At 45.3% G+C, this 23,152-nt stretch overlaps 1 protein-coding gene and 1 pseudogene across 8 annotated transcripts in view; one reads left to right on the plus strand and one right to left on the minus strand.

The window, feature by feature from the left end:
* Positions 1-4,383: 4,383 nt before the first annotated feature.
* Positions 4,384-23,152, plus strand: part of STIM1 (stromal interaction molecule 1) — a gene marked incomplete at both ends in the record, with an annotated part of 251,029 nt that continues 232,260 nt past the window's right edge. For 6 of the 7 annotated variants that reach the window (XM_080705393.1, XM_080705395.1, XM_080705394.1 and 3 more), the window contains one exon: positions 4,384-4,522. In XM_080705393.1, the coding sequence (XP_080561519.1) occupies positions 4,384-4,522 (139 nt within the window). The remainder of the gene's footprint in view (positions 4,523-23,152) is intronic. The other variant, XM_080705397.1, reaches the window with a different exon arrangement.
* LOC308270026 (ribosomal protein eL22-like) lies at positions 22,616-22,982 on the minus strand (annotated as a pseudogene). Its single transcript has one exon. The product of its transcript is annotated as a ribosomal protein eL22-like (transcript).

Raw genomic sequence — 23,152 nt, forward strand, 5'->3', positions numbered from 1 at the left:
CACCACGCCCAGCTCCAGCACTATTTTTTATTCTTTATTTTGAAACAGGGTCTCACTGAGTTGCAAAGGGTCTCACTAAATGCTGAGGCGTCTGCAAACCGTGATCCTTCTGTCTCAGCCTTCCAAATGCTGGGATTACAAGTGTGACCACCACTACTGGCTCATTTTCCTTACTTTTTAAGGCTACAATAATATTTCATTATATGCACATACTGTATTCTAATTATCCTTTCATCCACACATACACACTTGGGTTTCTTCCACCTTCTGGCTTTTATGAACAATGCTACCATGAAAATGGGTTGCATGAATGTTTTTTCTTGACCCTGCTTTTGGCTGGGCCTGGTGGTACATGCCTGTAATTCTGGCTACTTGGAAAGTTGAAATGGGAGGATCACAGGTTTGACGCCAGCCTGGGCAATTTAAGAAGACCTGTCTCAAAACAAAATAAAAAAGCCAGGCATGGTGGTGCATGCTTGTAATCCCAGTATTTAGGAAGCTGAGACAGGAGGATCGCACAGGTTCGAAGCCAGCCTCAGCTACTTAGTGAGGCTCTTAGCAACTTAGTGAGACCCTGTTTCCAAATAAAATATAAATAGGTATGGGAGTGTAGCTGGGAGGTAGAAAGCCCCTGGGTTCCATCCTCAGTACCACAAAAACAAAAACAAAAACAAAACAAAATTTAAAAATAAAAAAGGCTGGGAGCTGGACATTTGTAATCTCTATACTTGGGAGGCTGAGACAGAAGGATTGCAGGTTCAAGGCTAGCTTCATCAATTTAGCAAGATTCTCAGCAACTTAGTGAGACTGTTTCTCAAAATAAAAAAATAAAAAGGAGCCGTGTGTGGTGGCGCATGCTTGTAATCCCAGTATTTGGGAGGCTGAGACCAGAGGATCTCGGTTCACGGACAGCCTCAGCTATTTAGGGAGACCCTACACAACTTAGTGAGACCCTGTTTCGAAATAAATAATAAAAAATAGGACAGGGAGTGTAGCTTGGAGGTCTAATACCCCTGGGTTCCATCTCAGACCCACAAATAAATAAATAAAAATAAACAAATAAATAAAAAGAGCTGGAGAAGCCGGGTGTGGTGGCACAAGCTTTTAGGTTTGTGGCCAGCTTCAGCTACTTAGTGAGGCACTCCATAACTTACTGAGACTGTTTCAAAATAAAGAATAAACATGTACACACACACACACACACACACACACACACACACACACACACACACACACAGCTTTCATTTCTTTTACCCATACCCAGTAGTAGAATTGCTGGATCATTTGGTAATTCTATTTTTAGTTCCTAGATAACCATTTTAGCCTCACAGGAAATGAAACAGGCTCTGAGAAATTCAAGGTCTTGGTGTGAATTGGTAACCGACCCTGGTTTCTTATCCCTAATACCCAAGATTTTTCCACCAAGGGCATATGAAGGCTAAGAGAAATGCTGCAAATTTGAAGGAAGTTAGCCAGGAGCGGTGGTACACACTTGCAATCCCAGCATTCAGGAGGCAGAGACCTGAGGATAGTGGTTCCTGGACAGCCTCAGCTACTTTGTGAGGCCTTTTGCAACTCAGTGAGACACTGTTTCAAAAAACAAGAAAGACTAAAAAATAGGGCTGGGAGTGTAGCTCAGAGGTAGAATGCCCTGGGTTTTGCATGTATTCTTTTTTGTTTGTTTGTTTTTTGTTTTGCAGTACTGGGTATGGAACCCAGGGGCAAGCTACCTCCGAGCTCTACCCCCAGCCTTATTTTTTTTTTTTTAATTTTGAAACAGGGTCTCACTGAGTTGCAAAAGGTCTCACTAGCTGAAGCTGTCCACAAACTGCAATCCTCCTGTCCCAGCCTCCCAAATGCTGGGATTACAAATGGGGGTGAATTATGGAATGGCTGGATTTAAGTGTCATGGAGGACAACCTCTTACTATTCCCAATCACAACTGTAGGGGAGGGGGGAGGGGCACATCTACCCATGGTCCCCTCTGGCCAGACTGATTTTTTTTTTTTTCCTCCCAGTACTGGGGATAGAACCCAGAGGAATTATACCTCCAAGCTACATCCTCAGCCCTATTTTTTATTCTTTATTTTGAAACTGTCTCATTGAGTTGCCAAGGGCCTTACTAAGTAGCTGAGGCTGTCCACAAACTGAGATCCTCCTGTCTCAGCCTCCTGAATGCTGTGATTACAAGGGTGTGCCACCACGCCTGGCCACAGGTTAGGGGTTTTAAGAACTCTGGAGACATTGAACTCCATCTGGAAGAACAAGAGGTCAGCTAGCCCTATGCCCTTTGAAGAACCAGGAGGCAGAGAAGCTTTTCAGGCAGGTGCAACAACAGATATAAAGGCTGTGAAGTGGCTAAGAGTTTGTTGAGTTTGGGGAAGTAAAGAAGGTCATAGACTGGGTGTGTAGCTCAGTGTACAGTCTGGTTTAGCATGCCTCAGACCCTGGGTTTGATCCCCAGCACTGGGGGGGGGGCACTGTGATGGGAACTTAATAGAGTGGTAATAGATGACGTTAGACATTTATTTTTGTATCAACAGCCTAACCCTTAAGCCAGGCAGCTGTTGGGCAAATCCGTGCTCTGGTCTTCAAAGGGCTCGCTCAGAACAGGAATGGTTTAGCACTGTCAGTCAGAGGAGGGACAGGGCCTCATTCCTTCCCCAGCCTCCGGTGCCAAGGACAGGGTAGGGCACAGAGGAGGTTTCAATAAAGATCTGCTGACAGTATGCTTGAGAAGACAACAGGAAGTGCAGGCTTTGCCGAGGGAGGCCCAGGCCCAGCTCTTCTTTGGGCTACTCAAAGTCGCTGGCGCCTTCTCTAACCACTCAGGGGTGGGGAGAGTGCTCTGCAGGGAGGAATCAGCCACAAGACCTACTCTCAAAAACCTCAAGAGGGTGGGGACAGGAGTGGCGGGTAGAAAAATAGCCTGTGAGAGCTAAACCAGGGCATCCTAATCAGCTTGGAGGGGCGGAAAGGGGTGGGGTTCAGAAGGTAGATGGACCCTTTAGCTCAGATTCAAGGTATGTGTAGGGGAATTTGACCTAGGGTGATCTGGGCATTTCATCTTGGCTTTTGGCATCATTTCCTCTGAAAGCACTCGCAGGTCCCTAATGGGCCTCCCCTGGGGCGGGCCCTTGCTCCTAGCCCTCTGCAAAGGGGCAGGGCCTCCCAAAGCTCGTCCTCTTGCAGTACCGACACTTGCTCACCAGGGGACGCTGCGCACGAGCAACGGAGCGCGCGGGTTCCTAAGACGCAGAGAGGCGGAAGCCGATTGGTTGTGAGGCGCGGCGGGGGGCGGAGCCTGGGAGGCTGGTGGGGGTGAGGGGCTGGGAGTGCGCCCCCGGCCGATGCCAGCGGGGCTGCTGTCCCCTCGGGCGCTTCGCGGGCGGCGGCGGTGCGGGGGCCTCTGCCCAGCCCGGCTCTGGAGCTGAGGCAAGGGGGCCAGCGCCGCGGCCCGGGGGTCGGGCCGGCCGCCGCAGGCCTGGGTTACCTGAGCAACTGCGCGTCAGGGGCCGCCCGCCCGCCCGCCCAGGCGGTTAGCGCGGGGCCCGCCGGGGGGCGCGCAGGGCCGGCGGGGCCTGACCCGGGCAGCGGGGCGGGGGCCTGGCGGAGGCCCGCGCGGGCCGGGGACCCCGCCGGGGGCGCGGGGCTCCGGCCTGCCGCCTCCAACAGGTTATTCCGGGATAAGCCCGCGTGGGGCGGGCCCCGGCTCGGCGGGGGGCCGGGCGGCGCGGGGCGGGCCCGCGGGAGAGCCCGCCCCCGGCCCGCCCAGGCCGCCCGCCGCGGGGGAGCCGCTGTCCCGGCCTGGCCCGCGCGTACGCCGGCTGGACCAGCGCGCCGCCAGCCGCCTGGGCACGGGACTGGGCGGGGGCGCTGACCTGGGCCCAGGAGGCTCCGGATCCAGGGACGCCTGGGCCGCTGGGGCCGCGAGCCGCGCGCCCTCCCCGAGTTTCTGCTCGCCGCTCCCGGGCGGGGCGAGGTCAGGTGCCCCCCTTCTCTCCTCCCTTCTCGTCTCTCCTTCCCCCACCTCTGTGCCCACGGGAGATCCTGCCCGCCCCCTCTCTCACGGGTGCAGCAGGCTGCGGAGCTGACGGCCCCACAGCCACCCTGCCCAAACTCTCCGGAAGCGGCCCGAGCTCAGGCCGCTGCAGCCCGGGCGGACCCACGGTTGGACCCGAGGCGCCGGCCCTCCTCCCGAGCCCAAACTTGGAGCGCTTGACCTTTGGCAGTCGGAGGAGCGGGACCGCAGGTGTCTGGACAGCTGCGGCGCTGCGAGGGCATCTTGCCTGAGGACCATCGGCTGGACTCTCGGGCTCCCGGCTTTGCCTCTGGGATCCCAAGGTGTCCACATCGGGCGCATGTTGACTGAGATCTAGAGTCATGGATGTGTGCGCCCGTCTTGCCCTGTGGCTTCTCTGGGGGCTCCTCCTGCACCAGGGTCAGAGCCTCAGCCATAGTCAGAGCGAGAAGGCGACGGGAACTGGCTCAGGGGGGACTACTGAGGAGTCCACTACAGCAGGTAAGGCCTCACCACCGGCTGGGCTGGGCTAGGGGCTTTGACTTAGAAGTGAGTGCCCAAAGTGGGCAAGTCAATCTAGGTTTGTACACAAGAGGTTGGTGGAGGTTACACACATGGCACCGCCTAGACCCCGCAGTCCCAGAAGTTCTTTCTGTTTAAGTCATAGCTAATGTTACTAACCTCTGAACAACTTTCCTCATCCCTCAAGATGTCTTTGTTGGCAATGAGAAGAAGCCTTTGGGGCACCGTGACCTTTCAGATCAGCAAGGCAAGACCCCATCTCAGGACTAATTAAGTGGCTGGAAGAATGGCCTGCCCAGATGACAAATCTATTGCTTTTATCCAGTTTCAGTGCTTGATAGTGGAGGGGCTTTGAAGCCACTTGGGTTGGACAGGGAAAATCAGGGCTGGGTCAGCTCTGTTGCCTGATAGCCAGGTGTTCAGGTGTGCCTTTCTCTTCCAGCCACCGTGGGAACCCTAGTCCCTCCCTTCCCTTAGGTAATCTGCTGTCTCTTAGCTATGCCCATTTAAAATATCAAGGCAAGTCCTTAGATGGAATCTTATTTACCAGTAGGGAGTTAAATGGTTTTTTTTTTGACATTGGTGTCATATAATTTCTGGCATCATATAATTCCTGGGACCACTTGTTGATTTCTTCTGGCTGATGTGAGTAGGGATTCCATGTTGTTATATTTTCATCTGTCCTGGTTTTTCCTGTGCATTTGTAGAGCATAGTCAGGGGAGCAGGTGCCCTGGTATACTCTTGCACTAGAAAGGAACACTTTTAAAATCCAGTCATTTTACATAAAGCTTAGAAAATCACTTCTCTTTTCCCATTCCTCTCACCCTGTCACTGTGATCTGTGTAAAGACTCGAAGAGGGGGAAGATTTCATAGCTGAGTTGTTTTGAGGGTAGGCAAGCTCAAATGAGGGGATGTCTCAATGGGGACCTGCTTGCTGATACAAGTAGGAAAAGAAATATAGACTGAAGAGTTTAATGGATTGTAGCCAGAGGCGGGCATTAGTGGTAGACCTTTTCTTGGGCAACCCCTTTTTAAGTTCTTTGGCCGGGGTGGTTATGATTCCAGGTGCCCCAAGGGCTGGTTTCCAAATGAGGCTGTGATTACCCTGTATACAAGTACGGTACTCAGGCTGTTGCTTTTTCTTCTTCTTCTTTTTTTTTTTTTTGTTGTACCGGGGATTGTACCAGGGGTGCTCTACCATTGAGCTGCATCCCTAGTCTTTTTTTTTTTCTTCCCAGCACTGGGGATTGAGCCCAGGGCATTCTATCCCTAGCCCTGATTTTTATTTATTTTGAAACAGGGTCTCCCTAAGTTGTGGAGGGCCTCACTAAGTAGCTGAGGCTGGCAGTGAACCTGCACTCCTCCTGTCTCAGCCTCCCAAGTACTGAGATTATAAATGTGCACCCCCACACCTGGCTCCTAGTCTTTAGTACTTTTTTTTTTGTGTGTGTGTATGTGTGGTACTGGGGATGGAACCCAGGGACATGCTACCTTTGAGCTACATCCCCAGCCCTATTTTTTTAAATTATTATTACTGAGTTGCAAAGAGCCTCACTAAGTAGCTGAGGCTGTCCACAAACCACTATCCTCCTGTCTCAGCCTCCCAAATGCTGGAATTATAAGCATGTGCCACCATGCTAGCTTCTTAATTACTTTTTATTTTGAGACAGGGTCTCACAAAGTTGCCCAGGCTGGCCTTGAGCTTGTGATTCTCCTGCCTCACCTCCCAAGCTGGGATTACAGGTGTGCACCACTGCACTGGGCTCAGATTGTTGCTTTTTGTTTTGTGGGTCTGGGGATGGATCCCAGGGGCATTTGTTCTCCGAGCTACATTCTGCGCCCTATTTTGTATTCTTTATTTTGAAATGGTCTCACTAAGTTATGGAGGACTTCACTAAGTAGCTGAGGCTGTCCACAAACCATGATCCTCCTGTCCTAGCCTCTTGAATGCTGGAATTACAAACGTGTACCACCATGCCTGGCCAGACTGTTGCTTTTTAAAGATAGGTCCTTCTTTCAAGTTAATCCTTTCTCCCCATAGAAAGTTTCCCTGAGTCCTGAAACCTAAGCGAAAGCTTTTTTCCTGTTGGGCTATGAAAGGAAAAAGTTGCTTGAACTGTGAAGTAGACCTGAGGAGCAGCTCTGATGTTCCTAATGGCATTCCTGTTTATAACTGATAATATGTTCTTTTTTCCCCATGTCAGAATATGAGAGGCTAGCTGGGCGTGGTGGTGCATGCTTGTAATCTCCGCGCTTAGGAGGCTGAGGCAGGAGGATCACACGGGTTCGAAGCCAGCCTCCGCTACTTAGTGAGGCTCTCAGAAACTTAGTGAGACCCTGTGTTTCAAATAAAATATAAAATAGGTCTGGGAGTATAGCCCAGAGGTAGAAAGTCTCTGGGTTCTACCCCCAGTACAACAAAAAAAAGTTAGAATATGAGAGGCTGGTTGGGTGTGGTGGTGAACACTTGTAATCCCGTACTTGCAGGCTGAAACAGGAGGTTCGCAGGTTCATGGCCAGCCTCGGCTACTTAGATCCTCTGCAATTTAGTGAGACCCTGTTTCAAAAATAAAGGATAAGCCGGGCATGGTGGCACAAGCTTGTAATCTCAGCATTTGGGAGGCTGAGACAGGAGGATCGCGGTTTGTGGACAGCCTCAGCTACTTAGGCCCTTTGCAATTCAGTGAGATCCTGTTTAAAAATAAAGAATAAAAAATAGGGCTGGGGGCGTAGCTTGGAGGGAGAATGCCCCTGGGTTCATTTGATACTGGGGATTGAACCTAAGGGTATTTTACCTCTGAGCCCTTTGTTAATTTTTTATTTTGAAACAAGGTCTGGCTAAATTGCTAAGGCTGGCCTCTAACCTGCGTACTTCCTATCTCAGCCTCCCAAGTGCTGGGATTGTAGGTGTGTGTCACCATGCCCATATGAATAAGTTTGAGAGAACACATTCTATATTTTATGTATTTATTTATTTATTTTTGCACGTCTGGGGATGGAACCCAGAGGCATTTGACCTTCGAGCTACACCCCTTGCCCTATTTTTTATTTTCTTATTTTGAAACAGGGTCTCACTAAGTTGCTGAGGACCTAACTAAGTAGCTGAGATTGTCTGAGAACTGTAATCCTCCTGTCTCAGCCTCCCGAATGCTGGGATTACAAACGTGTGCTACCACGCCTGGCTTAATGTTCTATATTTTAGACACAAGATAAAGAAATGAAATTTTGAGTTTTAGGTATTAGCTAGCCCTCTGAAAGTCCCCACACTCCAAGGTAAGAGGCATTTTAGCATTTCTCAGGACCACCCCATGACTTGAGCTTATGAAGACAGTCCTTAACGTATGTCAGAGGCCTGGCTATGCTGATTATACCATATAGGACTTGTTTTTTGTTTTTGTTTTTTCTTCCTCAGTTCAGAAATTGGTTTCTGTTGTCACAGTAGTAGTGAATTCTAGGGAGGAAAGAGAGAAAGAGAGAGAGGGAGGGAAGGAGGTAGGGAGGAAGGGAGGGAGATATCCTAAGTGCTGTGAATGACTGTGGTTTGTGGGAATTTGAATGTCCCAGCACTGTTGTTCAGGTTGGTTGTTTCCTTAGGTCTGTCTAACTAAGACAAGGGATTTATTTTTGCAAAGAGGTGGCTCATACACGGGGCTCTGCAAAAGGGTTTGAGGAGAAACTAGGAACTCTTGGAGCCTTTCTAGCCCCTCTGTATCCTCAGGACACAGGAGAAGTTTTACTTGCTCTTAAAACTGCCCCTTTTCAGGCTGGGTGTGGTGATGCATGCTTGAAATCCCAGTACTTGGGAGGCTGAGACAGGAGGATCTCAGGTTTGTGGCTAGCCTTGGCAACCTAGTTGAGACCCTGTTTCAAAATAAAGAATAAAAGCCGGGCGTGGTGGCGCACTTTATAATCCCAGCATTCGGGAGGCTGAGACCTGAGGATCACGGTTCGTGGCTAGCCTCAGCTACTTAGTGAGGCCCTCTGCAACTTAGTGAGACCCTGTTTCAAAATAAAGTATAAAAAATATAGCCGGGCCTGGTGGCGCACTCTTGTAATCCCAGCGCTTGGGAGGCTGAGACAGGAGGATCGCACAGGTTCGAAGCCAGCCTCAGGTACTTAGTGAGAATCTCAGCAACTTAGTGAGGCCCTGTTTCCGAATAAAATATAAAATAGGCCTGGGAGTATAGCCCGGAGGTAGAAAGGCTCTAGGTTCCACCCACCCCCAGTACCACCAAAAAAAAAAAAAAAAAAAAAAGAATAAAAAATAGGGCAGGGGATGTAGCTCTGATGTCGAATACCCCTTGGTTCTATACCCAGACCTGTTTAAAAAAAAAAAAGAAAAAATAGGGCTGAGGGTATGTAGCTTGGAGGTACACACACACACACACACACACACACACACACACACACTTACTTTTCTAAGTCAGATTCAACATAACTAGCCAATTTGTATTTTCTCTACAGTTTGTATTTCACAGTTACACAGCTATTTTTTTGTCTAGAAAGTCTTACAATACCCCTATTAGAATGCATGGCAGGATAATACATCTTAGTTTTTTTTTTATGGTACTGGGGGTGGAACCCAGAAGCTTTCTACCTCTGGGCTATACTCCCAGACCTTTCTGTATATTTTATTTGGAAACAGGGTCTCACTAAGTTGCTGAGAGCCTCACTAAGTAGCTGAGGCTGGCTTTGAACTCGTGCGATCCTCCTGTCTCAGTCACCCAAGCGTGGGGATTACAAGCGTGTGCCACCACGCCCGGCATACATCTTAGTTTTTATGGGTGAAGAAACTAGGTCCTATGCTTAGTCTTATAGGCAGGTCTTCTGCTGCTTAAATCCTGGACTTCTTCCATTTTCTCAGGCCCTGTCCTGTTAAAGGAGTGCCAGGTGGGGCTAGAGAATGTGCTCTCTTGGCAATTAGGCAAGCCCTGGTGACTTTGTAGCTGAGCTCAAAGGAAAGAGCCGCCTCTGGCGAGTGTGCTGCAAAGGCCCAGAGAATTCGTTTTTGGATGTATATACCTATTTGATTTTTATTTATTTATTTATTTTTTGCAACACTGGGGGTGAAACCCAGGGGCATTCTACCTCCAAGCTATACTCCCAGCCCTATTTTTTTGGGGGGGGGGTTTGGGGATGGAATCCAGGGGCATTTGACCTCTGAGCTACACCCCTGCCCTATTTTTTATTCTTTATTTTGAAACAGGGTCTCACTAAGTTGTGGAGGGCCTCACTAAGTAGCTGAGGCTGTCTGGGAACCCTGATTCTCCAGTCTCAGCCTTCTGAATGCTGGGATTACAAGCTTGCACCATCATGCTCGGCTTCCAGCCCTTTTCTTCCTTCCTTCCTTTCTTTCTTTCTTTCTTTCTTTCTTTCTTTCTTTCTTTCTTTCTTCCTCCCTCTCTTTTTTTTTCTTCTCTTCTTTCTTTCTTTCCTTCTTTCTTTCTTGTCTGGGGATGGAATCCCAGGGGCATTCGATCTCCAAGCTACACCCCTGCCCTATTTTTATTCTTTTATTCTTTTTTTTTTTTTCTTTTTGTGGTACTGGGGTTCCTGGAAACCCTTCTACCTCTGGGCTATATCCCAGACCTATTTTATATTTTTATTTGGAAACAGGGTCTCTTAAGCCAGAAAGGCTGGCTTCTAACTTGCGCGATCCTCCTGTCTCAGCCTCCCAAGTGCAGGGATTACAAGTGTGCGCCACCATGCCTGGCTATTCTTTATTTTGAAACAGGGTCTCACTGAATTGCAGGGGGCCTCACTAAGGAGCTGAGGCTGTCCGCGAACCATGATCCTTCAGTCTCAGCTTCCTGAATTCTGGGATTATAAGCATGGGCCACCACGCCCGGCTATTTTTTATTTTTTTGAAACAGAGTCTCACCTAAGTAGCTGAGGCTGTTGTGAACAGTGATCTTCCTGTCTCAGCCTCTCAAATCCTAGGATTACAAATGTGTGCCACCACACCTGGCCCAAGATTTAATTTTTAGAAGGACCTAGTTAAAACACTTTTGTCTTTCTGATGCATACATGCATATACTAAACATTATTAAAAGCCCAGCTCTGCTGGGTATAATGGTACACGCCTATAATCCCAATACTTGAGGATTGCAGGTTCAAGGATGGCTTTAGCAACATAGGATATTCTCAGCAACCTAGTGAGATCCTGTTTCTAAAACACCACCACCAACAACAAATATAAAAAGGCTAAGGGTGAGCTGGGCATGGTGGCATCAGCATTCAGGAGGCTGAGACTAGAGGATCGTGGTTCATGGATAGCCTCAGCTACTTAGGCTCTAAGCAACTTAGTGAGACCCTGTTTCAAAATAAAGAATAAAATAAAAATAGAGCAGAGGGTATAGCTCCGAGGTTGAATGCCCCTGGGTTCCATCCCCAGACCCACAAAACAAAAAACAAACAAAAAAAAGGACTAAGGGTGTAACTCAAAGTTAGAATGCTCCTGGGTTCAGTCCCTGGTACTGAAGAAAGGAAAAAAAAAAAGCTAGAACCTGCAGTGAAGGCAGGTGCTCTGATAGGAGGCTCCCTCCGTGAGCAGGAGAGAGGTCATTTCTGTTACTTTTAGGCTCTTTAATACCTGCACATCCACCTGTGCCAAGCTGTCACTTTCTCAGTAAAGATTTGTGCGTGGCTGTGCAGCTCTGGGGGCTACCTTTCTGAGGTTGGTCTGAAATGGATACTTGGAACTTCCCTTAGACTCTAGGCTCATTGCCTCTAGAAACTCAGAAATGTTTTCTGTAGAATGTGTGCTAGAGATCTTCGATGAAGACTGAAGTTGTGGCTCCAGTGTTAGAAATGTTGAGGGTCAGTGTTAGAAATATTGAGGGGTTGTTTCTAGTCAGAAACTGGTTTGGTTATATATAGTGGTTTGGTTATATATAGTTCGAATAGGGCTTTGGAGAATAGGCGTCTAAGCAGTGTGCGGAGTGCAGGCTGGCTTCTCAAGCAACTCCTGATGGAGTGGCAGGCCAGAGCCCTGCCTGCCCACCCAGCTAGTTGTTGGCAGTCTCCAAGGCTATAAATGGCCTGACCATCTTGGTAGCTATGCTAATTTTAGCTGAGGGTGGCTCCCGGAACTGGACTGGAGCCAAGAGAGGTGGGTGGGGCTTGGCTGAAGCTAATACTGGGGGCTGAAGAGAGGGACACACTAATCCTGGGGCAGTCAGGATAGTCTCTGCTCCCAGGCCTTAGTGCTGACAATAACCTTTAGGTAGGTTAATTACTTCTGCAAGTATCAGACAGTGCCAACTCATGTGCTGTTTATTCAGCTAGTTTATGAGTGGCTGATCTGGACCAGGTGCTATGTATGTTTTCCTTTTTTTTTTTTTTTTTTGGTACTGGGGATTGAACCCAGAGGCATTCTACCTCTGAGCTATACCCCTAGCCCATTTTTTAATTTTTATTTTGAAACAGGATCTTGTTTGGTTGATGAGAGTCTCATTACTTGCTGAGGCTGTCCTTGAACCTGTAGTCCTTCTGTCCCAGACTCCCAAGTACTGGGATTACAGGTGTTCAGCTCTACGTATGTTTTCTGTGGGGATTCAAGGATGACCAAAACAGACATCTTCTCTCTGTCATGGAAATTATAGTCTTGTTGGAGAGAAAACAAACACATCATACTGTGTTAGGTGGCATGGAAGAAAATATAAACAGGGTGCTCAAGGAACTGAGAAGGGAACAGAGATCTAGTTAAAACTGGAATCCAGGGTCTAGTAGGACAGATAAGTACAATGGCATCAGGACAATTAATAGCAGTTAGCATTTTTTAGTGCTTAATATGTAGCAGACACTATGATAAACGTTTTTTTTTTTTTTTTTTGTGGGTGTGGGGATGGAATCCAGGGGCATTCTACCTCCGAGCTACACCCCCTGCCCTATTTTTTATTCTTTATTTTGTAACAGGGTCTCAGTTGTGGAGGGCCTCACTAAGTAGGAGTTGAGGCTGTCCTCGAACCACCATCCTCTGGTTTCAGCCTCCCGAATGCTGGGATTACAAGCATGCGCCAACACACCTGGATTATTATAAATATTTTATTTTATTCTTACAGCCATGCTGTGTGATAGATATTATTATCTTCATTTTATAGGCAAGGAAATTAAAATCATTAGAGAAGTTAAATAATTAGCCCAAGGTTACACAGATAGTAAGGAGAACCAGAGTTTGATTCAAGTAGTGTGATTCTTCTTATCTCCACTTTGGCCACTAAGCTGTAATGGAGGTATTGTATGTTTGTGTACACACACACACACACACACACACACACACACACACACTGTGGAAAGTCCAGGGGAGCAAGTGACTAACTCTGCCTGGGAGAGCAGGGGGCGGCCTTACAGTTTCCCTGATAATTTTTTTTTAGATCTTGGGAGATGGAACGTGGCTATCTAATTAAAAAAATAAGAAATGGAAACATCAGTTAGTTCAACCCACTTATTTTTACATATAAGGAAACTGATACCCAGAGAGTTATTAAATAGATGTTTCACTATAGGTTATTGGTAGGAAACTAGACTAAGACATTTGAGTCACGGACTCTTAACTCAGTCATTCTCACAAGTGAGAATAAGGTGCTTTGTACTATGGAAGGAACGTAGGGCTACCAAAGAAGTCCGAATTTGTAAGGTCATATATATTTAGGGAATATTAAATATAACAATACTCAGGCTTGATGAATACGGACAGTGTAGACTAAGGGTTAGGCAAGATCTGTTTAGGCCTGTCTCAGCTAAGGGAGGGCTTCCTAGGAAGGAAGGGGGTTGGGTAGAGGTAGGGGAGAGAGTAATCTTTTGGGAATGTTGGCTGAAAGTGGGTATCACTGTTTGGTGGCTGGATGATAACTAGACAGAATCACCTCACATTACACTTGTGGCTAGGAAGAGTGCAGTTGTATGTGATTCTAGTGCGTCTAATAATTATCATGATTTATTTATTTATTTTTTGGTGGTACTGGGGTTCCTGGAAGCCCTTCTACCTCCGGGCTACAATCCCAGACCTATTTTATATATATATATATTTTTTTTTGTTTTGTTATTTTTTTTTATTTTATTGGTGCACTGTATTCATACATCATAGTGGGATACAAACTTTTGTAGACATACATGCACACATCGCCCAGTCAGCCCCCACCCGATCCCCACCCCATTCTCTCCCCATCCCTCCCTCCCATGCTTGGCTTAGTGGTTGACATCTAGTATTATAGCAATTTATCCAAAATTAAAAATGATAATCTCACATAACAGTTTCATTTGTCTGATACCAAGCTTTTGATGACTTAAAGATAACATTTCAATATTTCTTTTTGCTTTCTTTCTTACCAGAGAATATTTTTTTCTTTTTTTTAGGTGAAACTATCATATATTTATTTTTCAGAAAAAAATCTATCCTGATATGGAATATGGACTCTAGATACCCAAAACAATCTCGAAGCAAAAACAAAGCTAGAAGATGTATATTTTCTGATTTCAAACCATATAAAGCTACAATAATTGAAACAGTGTAGTACTGTTCTAAAGGCAGATATATAGACCATTGGAGTTAAATACAAGCCTAGAGCTAACTTCTTCCCTATATTGTCAAGTTATTTTTGACAAGGTTTCCACGAAGATTTGGTGGTGGAAATAATAATCTTTTAAATAAATATTGTTGAAAAATAATAATTACATGGAAAAGAATAAAATTGGACCCTTACCTAATCCCACATACAAATATAAATCTTAAGACTATAAACTTTTAGGAGAAAATCTGGGTCATAAAACCTCACAACATTGAAATTGGCAGTGATTTCTTGGATATGATTTCAGTGGCACAGGCAACAGAAGAATATACAAACTCCCTAAAAAATAAAAGAAAATATTGTATATCCAAAGACAATGTAAACAGAGTTAAAAGTTACTAATAGAATTGGATAAAATATTTCCAAATGCTATATCTGAAGGTATATTAATATTCCAACTAGAAATCCTAAAAATTAACAACAATAAAGGCAAACAATACCCTTTAGAGATAGGTAAAAGACTAACATAAATAATGAATCTCCACAGATAACCAATCTTAGTTGTCTGTTGGATGGAAACTCTTGTTTCTCTGGTTCTGGTGAGTGTTACCTATTTCTTCTTTGTAGTTAATCTCTTTGAGTATTTTCTCTAGCGCTGGTTTTGAAGACATAAATTCCTTCAGTTTCTGTTTGTCATGGAAGCTTCTTATTTCTCCATCTAATTTGATAGAAAGTTTTGCTGGATAGGAAATTTTTGGCTGGAAGTTGTTTTCTTTCAGAGTTTGGAATATGTTACTCCAAGCCCTTCTGGCTCTCATGACTTGGTTTGGGAAGTCTGGAGTGATTCTAATTGGTTTGCCTCTGAATGTCACTTGGCCCTTTGTTTTTGTTGCCTTTAAGATTCTCTGCTTGGCTTCCTCATTGGTCATTTTGACAATTATATGGCGTGGGGATCCTCTTCTCGGATCCTGTCTAAAGGGAGTTCTATAAGTTTCCTGGATCTGTGTATCAACCTCTTGCTCTATATTTGGAAAATTTTCTGCTATTACTTCCTTGAAGAGATTGTTGATCCCTTTGGTATCACTTTCTTTTCCCTCCTCTATTCCAATTATTCTTAGGTTAGCTCTCTTAAGATGGGCCCATATTTCTTCAATGTCAGATTCCTGCTGTTGGATATCTTTTTCTAGATTAGAAACTATGCATTCATTTTTGGATTGCTCATCTTCTAAGAGCGAGATTCTGTTCTCCATGTGGTCTAATCGGTTGTTTGTGCTTTGAATTGAGGCCTTTACTTCATTAATTGCATCCTTTATCTCTTTTTGGCTCTCTCTGAGTTCTTTTCGAAGCACCTCTATTATTTCTACAGTTATTTTCCTGATTTGATCTTCTAGAAATCTCTGATTTTCTGTTTTATCAGGTTCTGATGTTGTGGGGTTGTGGGCATTAATTGCTCCAGTATTATTCCTCCTTCCCATGATTTCGGAGGTTTGTGCCTTCTCTGGGTTCTTCCCTTGGGTCACTATGGCTTCACTTAAGGTGCTCTGGATCTCGAGTCTGTATTATCTCAGACCCTACTACTCCTTTACTGGGTTGTATCACAGAGTCTCCGACCCAGGGAGTCGATAGAGGCTGCTTTAAACTATGGGGGGTGCCAGGTTGCACGCTCTCCTATGGTGTGATATCTCTGCCACCACCACTCCCTCACTGGGTCAAGTCCCAGGAGGCACAATACTGGGATTTCTCCTCTGTGGCCCGCAATTTGACTCACTGTTCTTGAGTACGTAGATGTAGCTGTACTGGACTCGGTGAATTCACTGCTGCTGCTGCCGCCGGTGGCAATATGGCGCCTCTGCCACGCCCTTGGCCATGAGGCTGGCGTATTTTTTCTTCTCTGGTTTTGATTTCCACTCTGAATCCCTGCAGCGTGTGCTGAGCTCAGCCACTGGGAGCTTTAAATGCTGTCTGCGCCGAAAGATCCCACCTGGCTGTTCCGCATCGGCTCACCTCCGCTTGCTGTAGCCGTCCGCTGAGTTCACTGCTGCCGCCGGCAGTATGGCGCTGCTGCCGCGTCCTCGGGCGCGTGTGTCTCCTCTGTGGCCCTGAGCTCTGTTCTCAGTCCGCTTTCTCTCTGGAGCCTGGTGGTTTTTTTGTTTTTCTGGTGATGGTGTTTTCTGGCTATGAAAGGCGCTCTTTTTGTGGTAATGGAGATTGGTTGTTAGCGGGACTCTTAAGCCCCGCTTTTCTCGGTCGCCATCTTCCCGGAAGTCCCCCTATTTTATATTTTTGAAACAGGATCTCTTACGCCAGCGCAGCTGGCTTCGAACCTTCGCGATCCTCCTGTCTCCGCCTCCCAAGCGCGGGGATTACAAGCCTGTGCCACCACGCCCGGCTTTGATTTTTTTTTTTTTTTTTTTTTTTTTTTTTTGTATGTGTGGTACTTTGGGATTGAACCCAGAGATGCTGTACCACTGAGTTCTATCCCAGCCCTTTTTACACTTTATTTTGAGACAGGGTCTCACTAAGTTGCCAAAGCACGACTCAAATCTGCAATAGGACTGTCTCAGCCTCCCAGGTACTAGGTTTATAGGTGTGCACCCCCACACTTGATAGCTAATTACTGTAATTTATTTTTTTGATGGTACTGGGGATGGAACCCAGGGGCATTCAAACTCCTAGCTACACCCCCTGCCCTATTTTTTATTCTTTATTCTGAAACAGGGTCTCACTAAGTTGCAGAAGGCCTTATTAAGTAGTTGAGGCTGCCCACGAACTGCAATTCTCCAGTCTTCCAAATGCTGGGATTACAAGCATGCACGACCACACCTGGCTAATTTTTTATTTCTTTATTTGGAAACAGGGTCTCACTAGATTCTGAGCCTTGATACATTGCTGACACTGGTTTTGAATCTGTGATCCTTATGTCTCAGCCTCCTAAGTACTTATTTTATTTTATTTTTTTTTGCAGAACTGGGGATTAAACCCAGGGGCATTCTACCTCTGAGCTATACCCCCAGCCCTATTTTTTATTCTTTATTTTATTATTTTTTTTTAAGATTTAAAGAAGTTTATTAAAAGATGAAAATACAGAGAACAGGAACAGCTCCATACTAGACTGGCATGGAGGGATGACTCGAATGAATACACCCTTATTCTTTATTTTGAAACAGGGTCTCACTAAGTTGTGCAGAGCCTCCCAAATACTGGGATTAAAAGCGTGGACCACCACACCCGGCTCAAGTACTTATTTTTATTTTTTATTATTTATTTATTTTTTGTGGTACTGCGGATGGAACCTAGGGACATTCTACCTCTGAGCTATACCCCCAGCCCTATTTTAATTCTTTATTTTGAAACAGGGTCTCACTGAGTTGCAAAGAGCCTCATTAAGTAGCTGAGGCTGTCCACAAACTGCGATCCTCATGTCTCAGCTTCTTGAATGTTGGGATTACAAGCATGTGCCACCACACCCGGCTACTTATTTTGAAACAGGGTCTCACTAAGTTGTGGAGGCTGGCCACAAACCTCTGCTCCTCCTGTCTCAGCTTTCCAAGTACTAGGATTACCGGCATGAGCCACCACACCTGGTAGTTAATATAATTTTGAAATAATGATGAATGCAAATAATATATTAAGATATATGTAACAATGTAAAGCGATAGGAAAATATCCATGATTTTTATTGGTGACAAAAATCATAAGTACTGTTAATATTGTGGTTGTTACCTATATATATATAATTGAAGGAAATACTTAGCTTTCTGTGATATTTAAAATCAAAGTGTAATTCCTTTCCCATCCAAATCCACAGGCCCTGAATTCTACTCATGGGCCTTTAGGGATGTAGGCCTTCATGCTAGGAATTCCTGTGCTTTGGCAGGAAGGAGTGAGGTCTTGCTGAGGGGAGTAGTTTTCTAGGGCTTCACAGGACTTTAGTTTCTTCCTGGGTGGCCTTTCAGATATGTTACTCAGTGGCTTTGTGGTCATGCTGTGGTACATTTCCCTCTGTGGGAAGTGGTTCTCCAGAAACCAGCTGCTCTGCCTATCAGGCTTTCAGGGAGAGAAAAAGATACCAAATTGGCCCCACATTTTTTTTTTTTTTTACTGCTGATAAAAAAATAATAATCATGAGATAATAAGTTACATAACGAAGTACAAAGAATAATACATTGAATACTCGTGTCTAAAATGCAGTTTGAGAAGTAAAACAGTAACAATACAGAGCTTTCTTTATTACTCCCTGAATACTTTGTATAAATTTCTAATGAAACACATGGCACATTGTATATATATATCTGCTCCCTCACAAGTGTAAGATCTCTGTGGAGGAAAATAGGAGGGGTTGTACTTTATTTATCTCTGTTTTTAACCTCTGTTAAAGTTTGTTGGAGCTGGGCTTGGGGACACACACTTGTATCCCAGTACTTGGGAGGCTGAGATAGGAGAATTGCAGGTTTTAGGACAGCCTCAGCAAGTAGTGAGACTCTCATCAACCTATTGAGACCCTGTTTCAAAATAAAAATTAAATCCAGGTGTGATGGTGCACACTTGCAATCCCAGCATTTGGGAGTCAGAGATAGGAGGATTGCAGTTTGCAGACAGCCATAGCTACTTAGTGAGGCCCTTTGTAACTCAGTGAGACCCTGCTTCAAAATAAAAGAATAAAAAATAGGTCTGGGGGTGTAGCTCGGAGGTAGAAAATCCCTGGGTTCTATCTGCAGTATCACACACACACACAAAAAAAAATAAATAAATAAAATTAAAAAATAAGGTTGGGGGCCGGGCGTGGTGGCATAAGCTTGTAATCCTTGTGCTTGGGAGGTGGAGACAGTAGGATTGTGCAGGTTTGAAGCTGGTGTGCTGGCTTAAGAGACCCTGTTTCCAAAAAAAAAAAAAAAAAAGTATAAAATAGGTCTGGGAGTGTAGCCTGGAGGTAGAAGGGCTTCCAGGAACCACAATACCACCAAAAAAAAGAAGAAGAAAAAAAAAAGGTTGGGGGTGTAGTTTAGAGGTAGAATGCCCACTGGGTTTAACACACACACACACACACACACACACACACACACCACCACCACCACCACCACCACCACCACCACCACCACCACCACCACCACCACCATCACCACACTACACCACACTACACAAAAATTATTTGTTGGAAAAACTGTAATCATGGCGCGTTTGAATGGATCCTATTTTCTTTTTTCTTATCAAACTATCTCATCCATCTTGGTATAAATTCTGGCCCTTTCCTTCACCTTCGGAGGTGTTCTGTTCACCCAGGGCACTTTGCATTATGTTTCATACAAGTTCAGATTATAAGTGTGTGTGCACACACATATGCAATGGAACCCAGAGGCATTCTACCTTTGAGCTATCAGGAGTCAGTAGAAAACCGTTTAATTCCACAGAAGACCACACATAGTGTGTGCATGTGTTGGGGGCAACAGTTGGGAAATGAGGGGCTGGAGCTGAATAGAAGCCAAAATAGAAAGTAGGATGATTGATTTGGCTTGCAGAAGGGTCTGAGTTGGATTTAGAGGTGCTTTTTACTTCTAACCCTCTTTACTCACTGTGGACTTAGTAGAGGGTATGCCACTTTGTCTTTCTGAGCCTTCATTTTTCATTTTTATCAGGAAGTCTTTTTTTTTGTCTTTTTGGAACTGGGTATTGAACTCAGAGTACCACACCTGCAAAGCAGATGCTTTGCCACTGAGCTACATCCTGGCCCCTCATTTTATCATCTGTAGAAAAAGAATAATCTAGCCAGACGTGGTGGCGCACGCTTGTAATCCCAGCATTTGGGAGGCTGAGACCAGAGGATGATGGTTTGTGGACAGCCTCAGCTAATTAGTGAGGCCCTCTGGAACTCTGTGAGACCCTGTTTCAAAATAAAGAATAAAAAATAGGGATGGGGATATAGCTAGGAGGTAGAATGTCCCTGGGTTCCATCCCCAGTATTGCCAAAAAAGAACAAAAACAAAAAAACAAAACAAGGCAGGGGGTATAGCTCGGAGGTCGAATGCCCTTGGGTTCCATCCTCAGACCCTCAAAAAAAAAAAAAAAAAAAAGAAAAAAAAAAGTGGTGGCGCACGCTTGTAATCCCAGCATTGGGGAGGCTGAGACAGGAGGCTCGTGGTTTGCGGACAGTCTCAGCTACTTAGGCCCTTTGCAACTCAGTGAGACCCTGTTTCAAAATAAAGAATAAAAAAAATAGGGCTGGGGGTGTAACTCAGAGGTAGAATGCTCCTGGGTTTCATCCTCAGTACCGTTAAAAAAAGAAAAGAAAAGGAATAACCTAGCAGGGCATGGTGGTGCACACTTGTAATTGACAGTACTTGGGAGGTGGGTTCCATCCCCATTACCGAAAAAAAAAAAAAAAGAAAAAAGGAAAAGGAATAACATTAATGAGTAAGTCTATGGTAAGGATAAAGTGAGATGACTTTTATGAAAGGGTTCGATAAACTATAAAATGACATAGAATTGGGGTAGCAGAGTCCTCTCAGCCTTTGCTTTTTTTTTTTTTTTTGTGGTACTGGGGTTCCTGGAAGCCCTTCTACCTCCAGGCTATACTCCCAGACCTAATATATATAATTTAAACATATATATATATATATATATGTTTAAATTTGGAAACAGGATCCTTAAGCCAGTGCGGCTGGCTTCAAATCTGTGAGATCCTCCTGTCTCCGCCTCCCAAGCATGGGATTACAAGTGTGTGTCACCATGCCTGGCTTTCAGCCTTTGCTTTTGTGGGCCTGAAGAGCTCTCACTCAGAATCTGAGTGTCCACTTATTGTAGCATGTCTCTAATGGTAGCTGCATCTCTGAGTCTGCTGTAACTCCATTGTTTTTCTTTAGCTGTACTCACCTGACTGGTATAAATTCTGGGTGTGGCCAAACCAGGCTTCTACTCTAGGCTCCCATTAGGCCAGGCGAAAACAGTCAATAGGGTCTGGCTAGTATTTTTTTATATGTGTGTGTGTAATATTAAGAATTGAACCCAGGGAAGCCGGGCATGGTGGTGCATGCTTGTAATCCCCACGCTTGGGAGGCTGAGACAGGAGGATCGCACAGGTTCGAAGCCAGCCTCAGCTACTTAGTGAGGCTCTTAGCAACTTAGTGAGACCCTTTTCCCAAATAAAATATAAAAATGGGTCTGGGAGTATAGCCCGGGGGTAGAAAGCCTCTGGGTTCCACCCCCAGTACCACCAAAAAAATAAAAAAAATAAATAAAAAAATAAAAAATGAACCCAGGGACATTCTACCCCCAGGTCTATTTTATTTTTTATTTTGAAACAGGTTCTCACTAAGTTGCAGAGGGCCTAAGTTGCTGAGGCTGGCCACGAACCTACAACTCTCTCTCTCAGCCTTCCAAGTACTGGGATTACAAGTGTGCACTACCACACCCAGCTCTTGGGAGCTGGAATTTGACCTTATTTCTGGCTTGTAATCCCTTCCTTTTTCTGGATCTAACTACTTCCCTAGCTCCACCTGTGGTCTTAAAATAGCTTTAGCAGATGGGCCTGGTCTCTACTTGTGGTGGTTATTTATTGGTGCATAACAAAATAACCACAAACGTAGAGACTTAAAATTATAAGCATTTTTTTTTCTCCCAGTTTCTGTGGGTCAGGCATCTGGGTACAGTTTACCTCCCTGGGTACCTCTGGCCCAAGGTCTATTATGAGGTTTCAGTCAAGCTGTTGGTTGGGGCAGATGGGGAGACAGTATTTGCTTTCAAGCTAATTTAGATGGTTGTTGGCAGGCCTTGGTCCCTTGCCCCAGGGGCCTTTCTCCTGGGCTGCCTCATGGCATGACAGTTGGCTTCCTTCCCCCAGAACAAGTGATCCAAGAGAGAGCAAGAGAGATGCCCCAAGATGGATGTCTCAGGTTTTTTATTGTCTAATCTTAGAACTGATATGTTATCACTTCTTTCTTATGCTGCTTGTTAGAAGCTAGTCAGTCTAGGCGTGGTGGTGCATATCTGTAATCCCAGTACTTGGGAGGCTGCGACAGGAGGAGAGGCCAGTCTTAACTACTTTGCGAGGCTCTTAGGAACTTAGTGAGACTGCTTCAGAATAAAAATTAAAATATGCTGGGGGTGTAGCTCAGAGATGGAACGCCCTTGGGGTCAATCCTCAGTACACCCCCCCCCACACACACACAAGGAAGCAAGTTAGTAAGTGCAGCCCATATTGAGTGTGAGGGTATTATACGAGAGCATGAACACCAAGAGGGCAGGGTCATTTGGGCCATCTTTTTTTTTTGGTGGTACTGGGGTTCCTGGAAACCCTTCTACCTCTGGGCTACACTCCCAGATACCCATTTTTTATATTTTTATTTGGAAACGGTCTTTTACGCCAGCGAGGCTGGCTTCGAACCTGTGCGATCCTCCTGTCTCTGCCTTCCAAGTTTGGGGATTACAAGTGTGCACCACCATGCCCCGCGATTTGGGCCATTTTATTTATTTATTTTTTAGTACAATATTTATTCACAAATAAGCTGTTTCTCATGTATACTTCATGTTTTATTTAAAAACAAAAAAGCCCTAAAAAGGGAGGCCATCTAGTCCTCAGACTCAGATTCATCTTCATCTTGACTAATCTGAAAGTAACGAAGATCATAAGTCTCCTTGTCAGAAGCAACCACACGAAGCCAGTCACAAAGATTATTCTTCTTAAGGTATTTCTTGGTAAGATATTTCAAATACCTTTTAGAAAACTTTCTCAGAAACTACTGTGATTTTATTCTTGAAGCATTGAATGTGAACATCATTCTTGAGATTTCCAGTCTTCCCGTTAACTTTAACTTTCTCCCTCAGAAATTGTTCAAAATCTGCAGCATCAAGAATTCTATCTTCTACTGGATGAGTAAGGTCCAAATGAAACTTCCAGGTTGACCTCTTGGGTTTCTTGTCTTTCTGCGGCGCCATGTTGACCGCGGGGCCTGTGAGCAGAGAGCGATTTGGGCCATTTTAAAGGATGCTTCTGACTTCACCCTAGAGCCATGCTCTTAGGAGCAGTGACTCCTAGGTACTGTGGCCTTCTAGCTTTTCTTTGACTTTCTTTGCCTATGTTATAGTCTTAGAGAATCTTCTTGGAC

The sequence above is a fragment of the Muscardinus avellanarius genome (genome assembly GCF_963383645.1).
Source record: "Muscardinus avellanarius genome assembly, chromosome: 1".
Lineage (NCBI taxonomy): Eukaryota > Metazoa > Chordata > Mammalia > Rodentia > Gliridae > Muscardinus > Muscardinus avellanarius.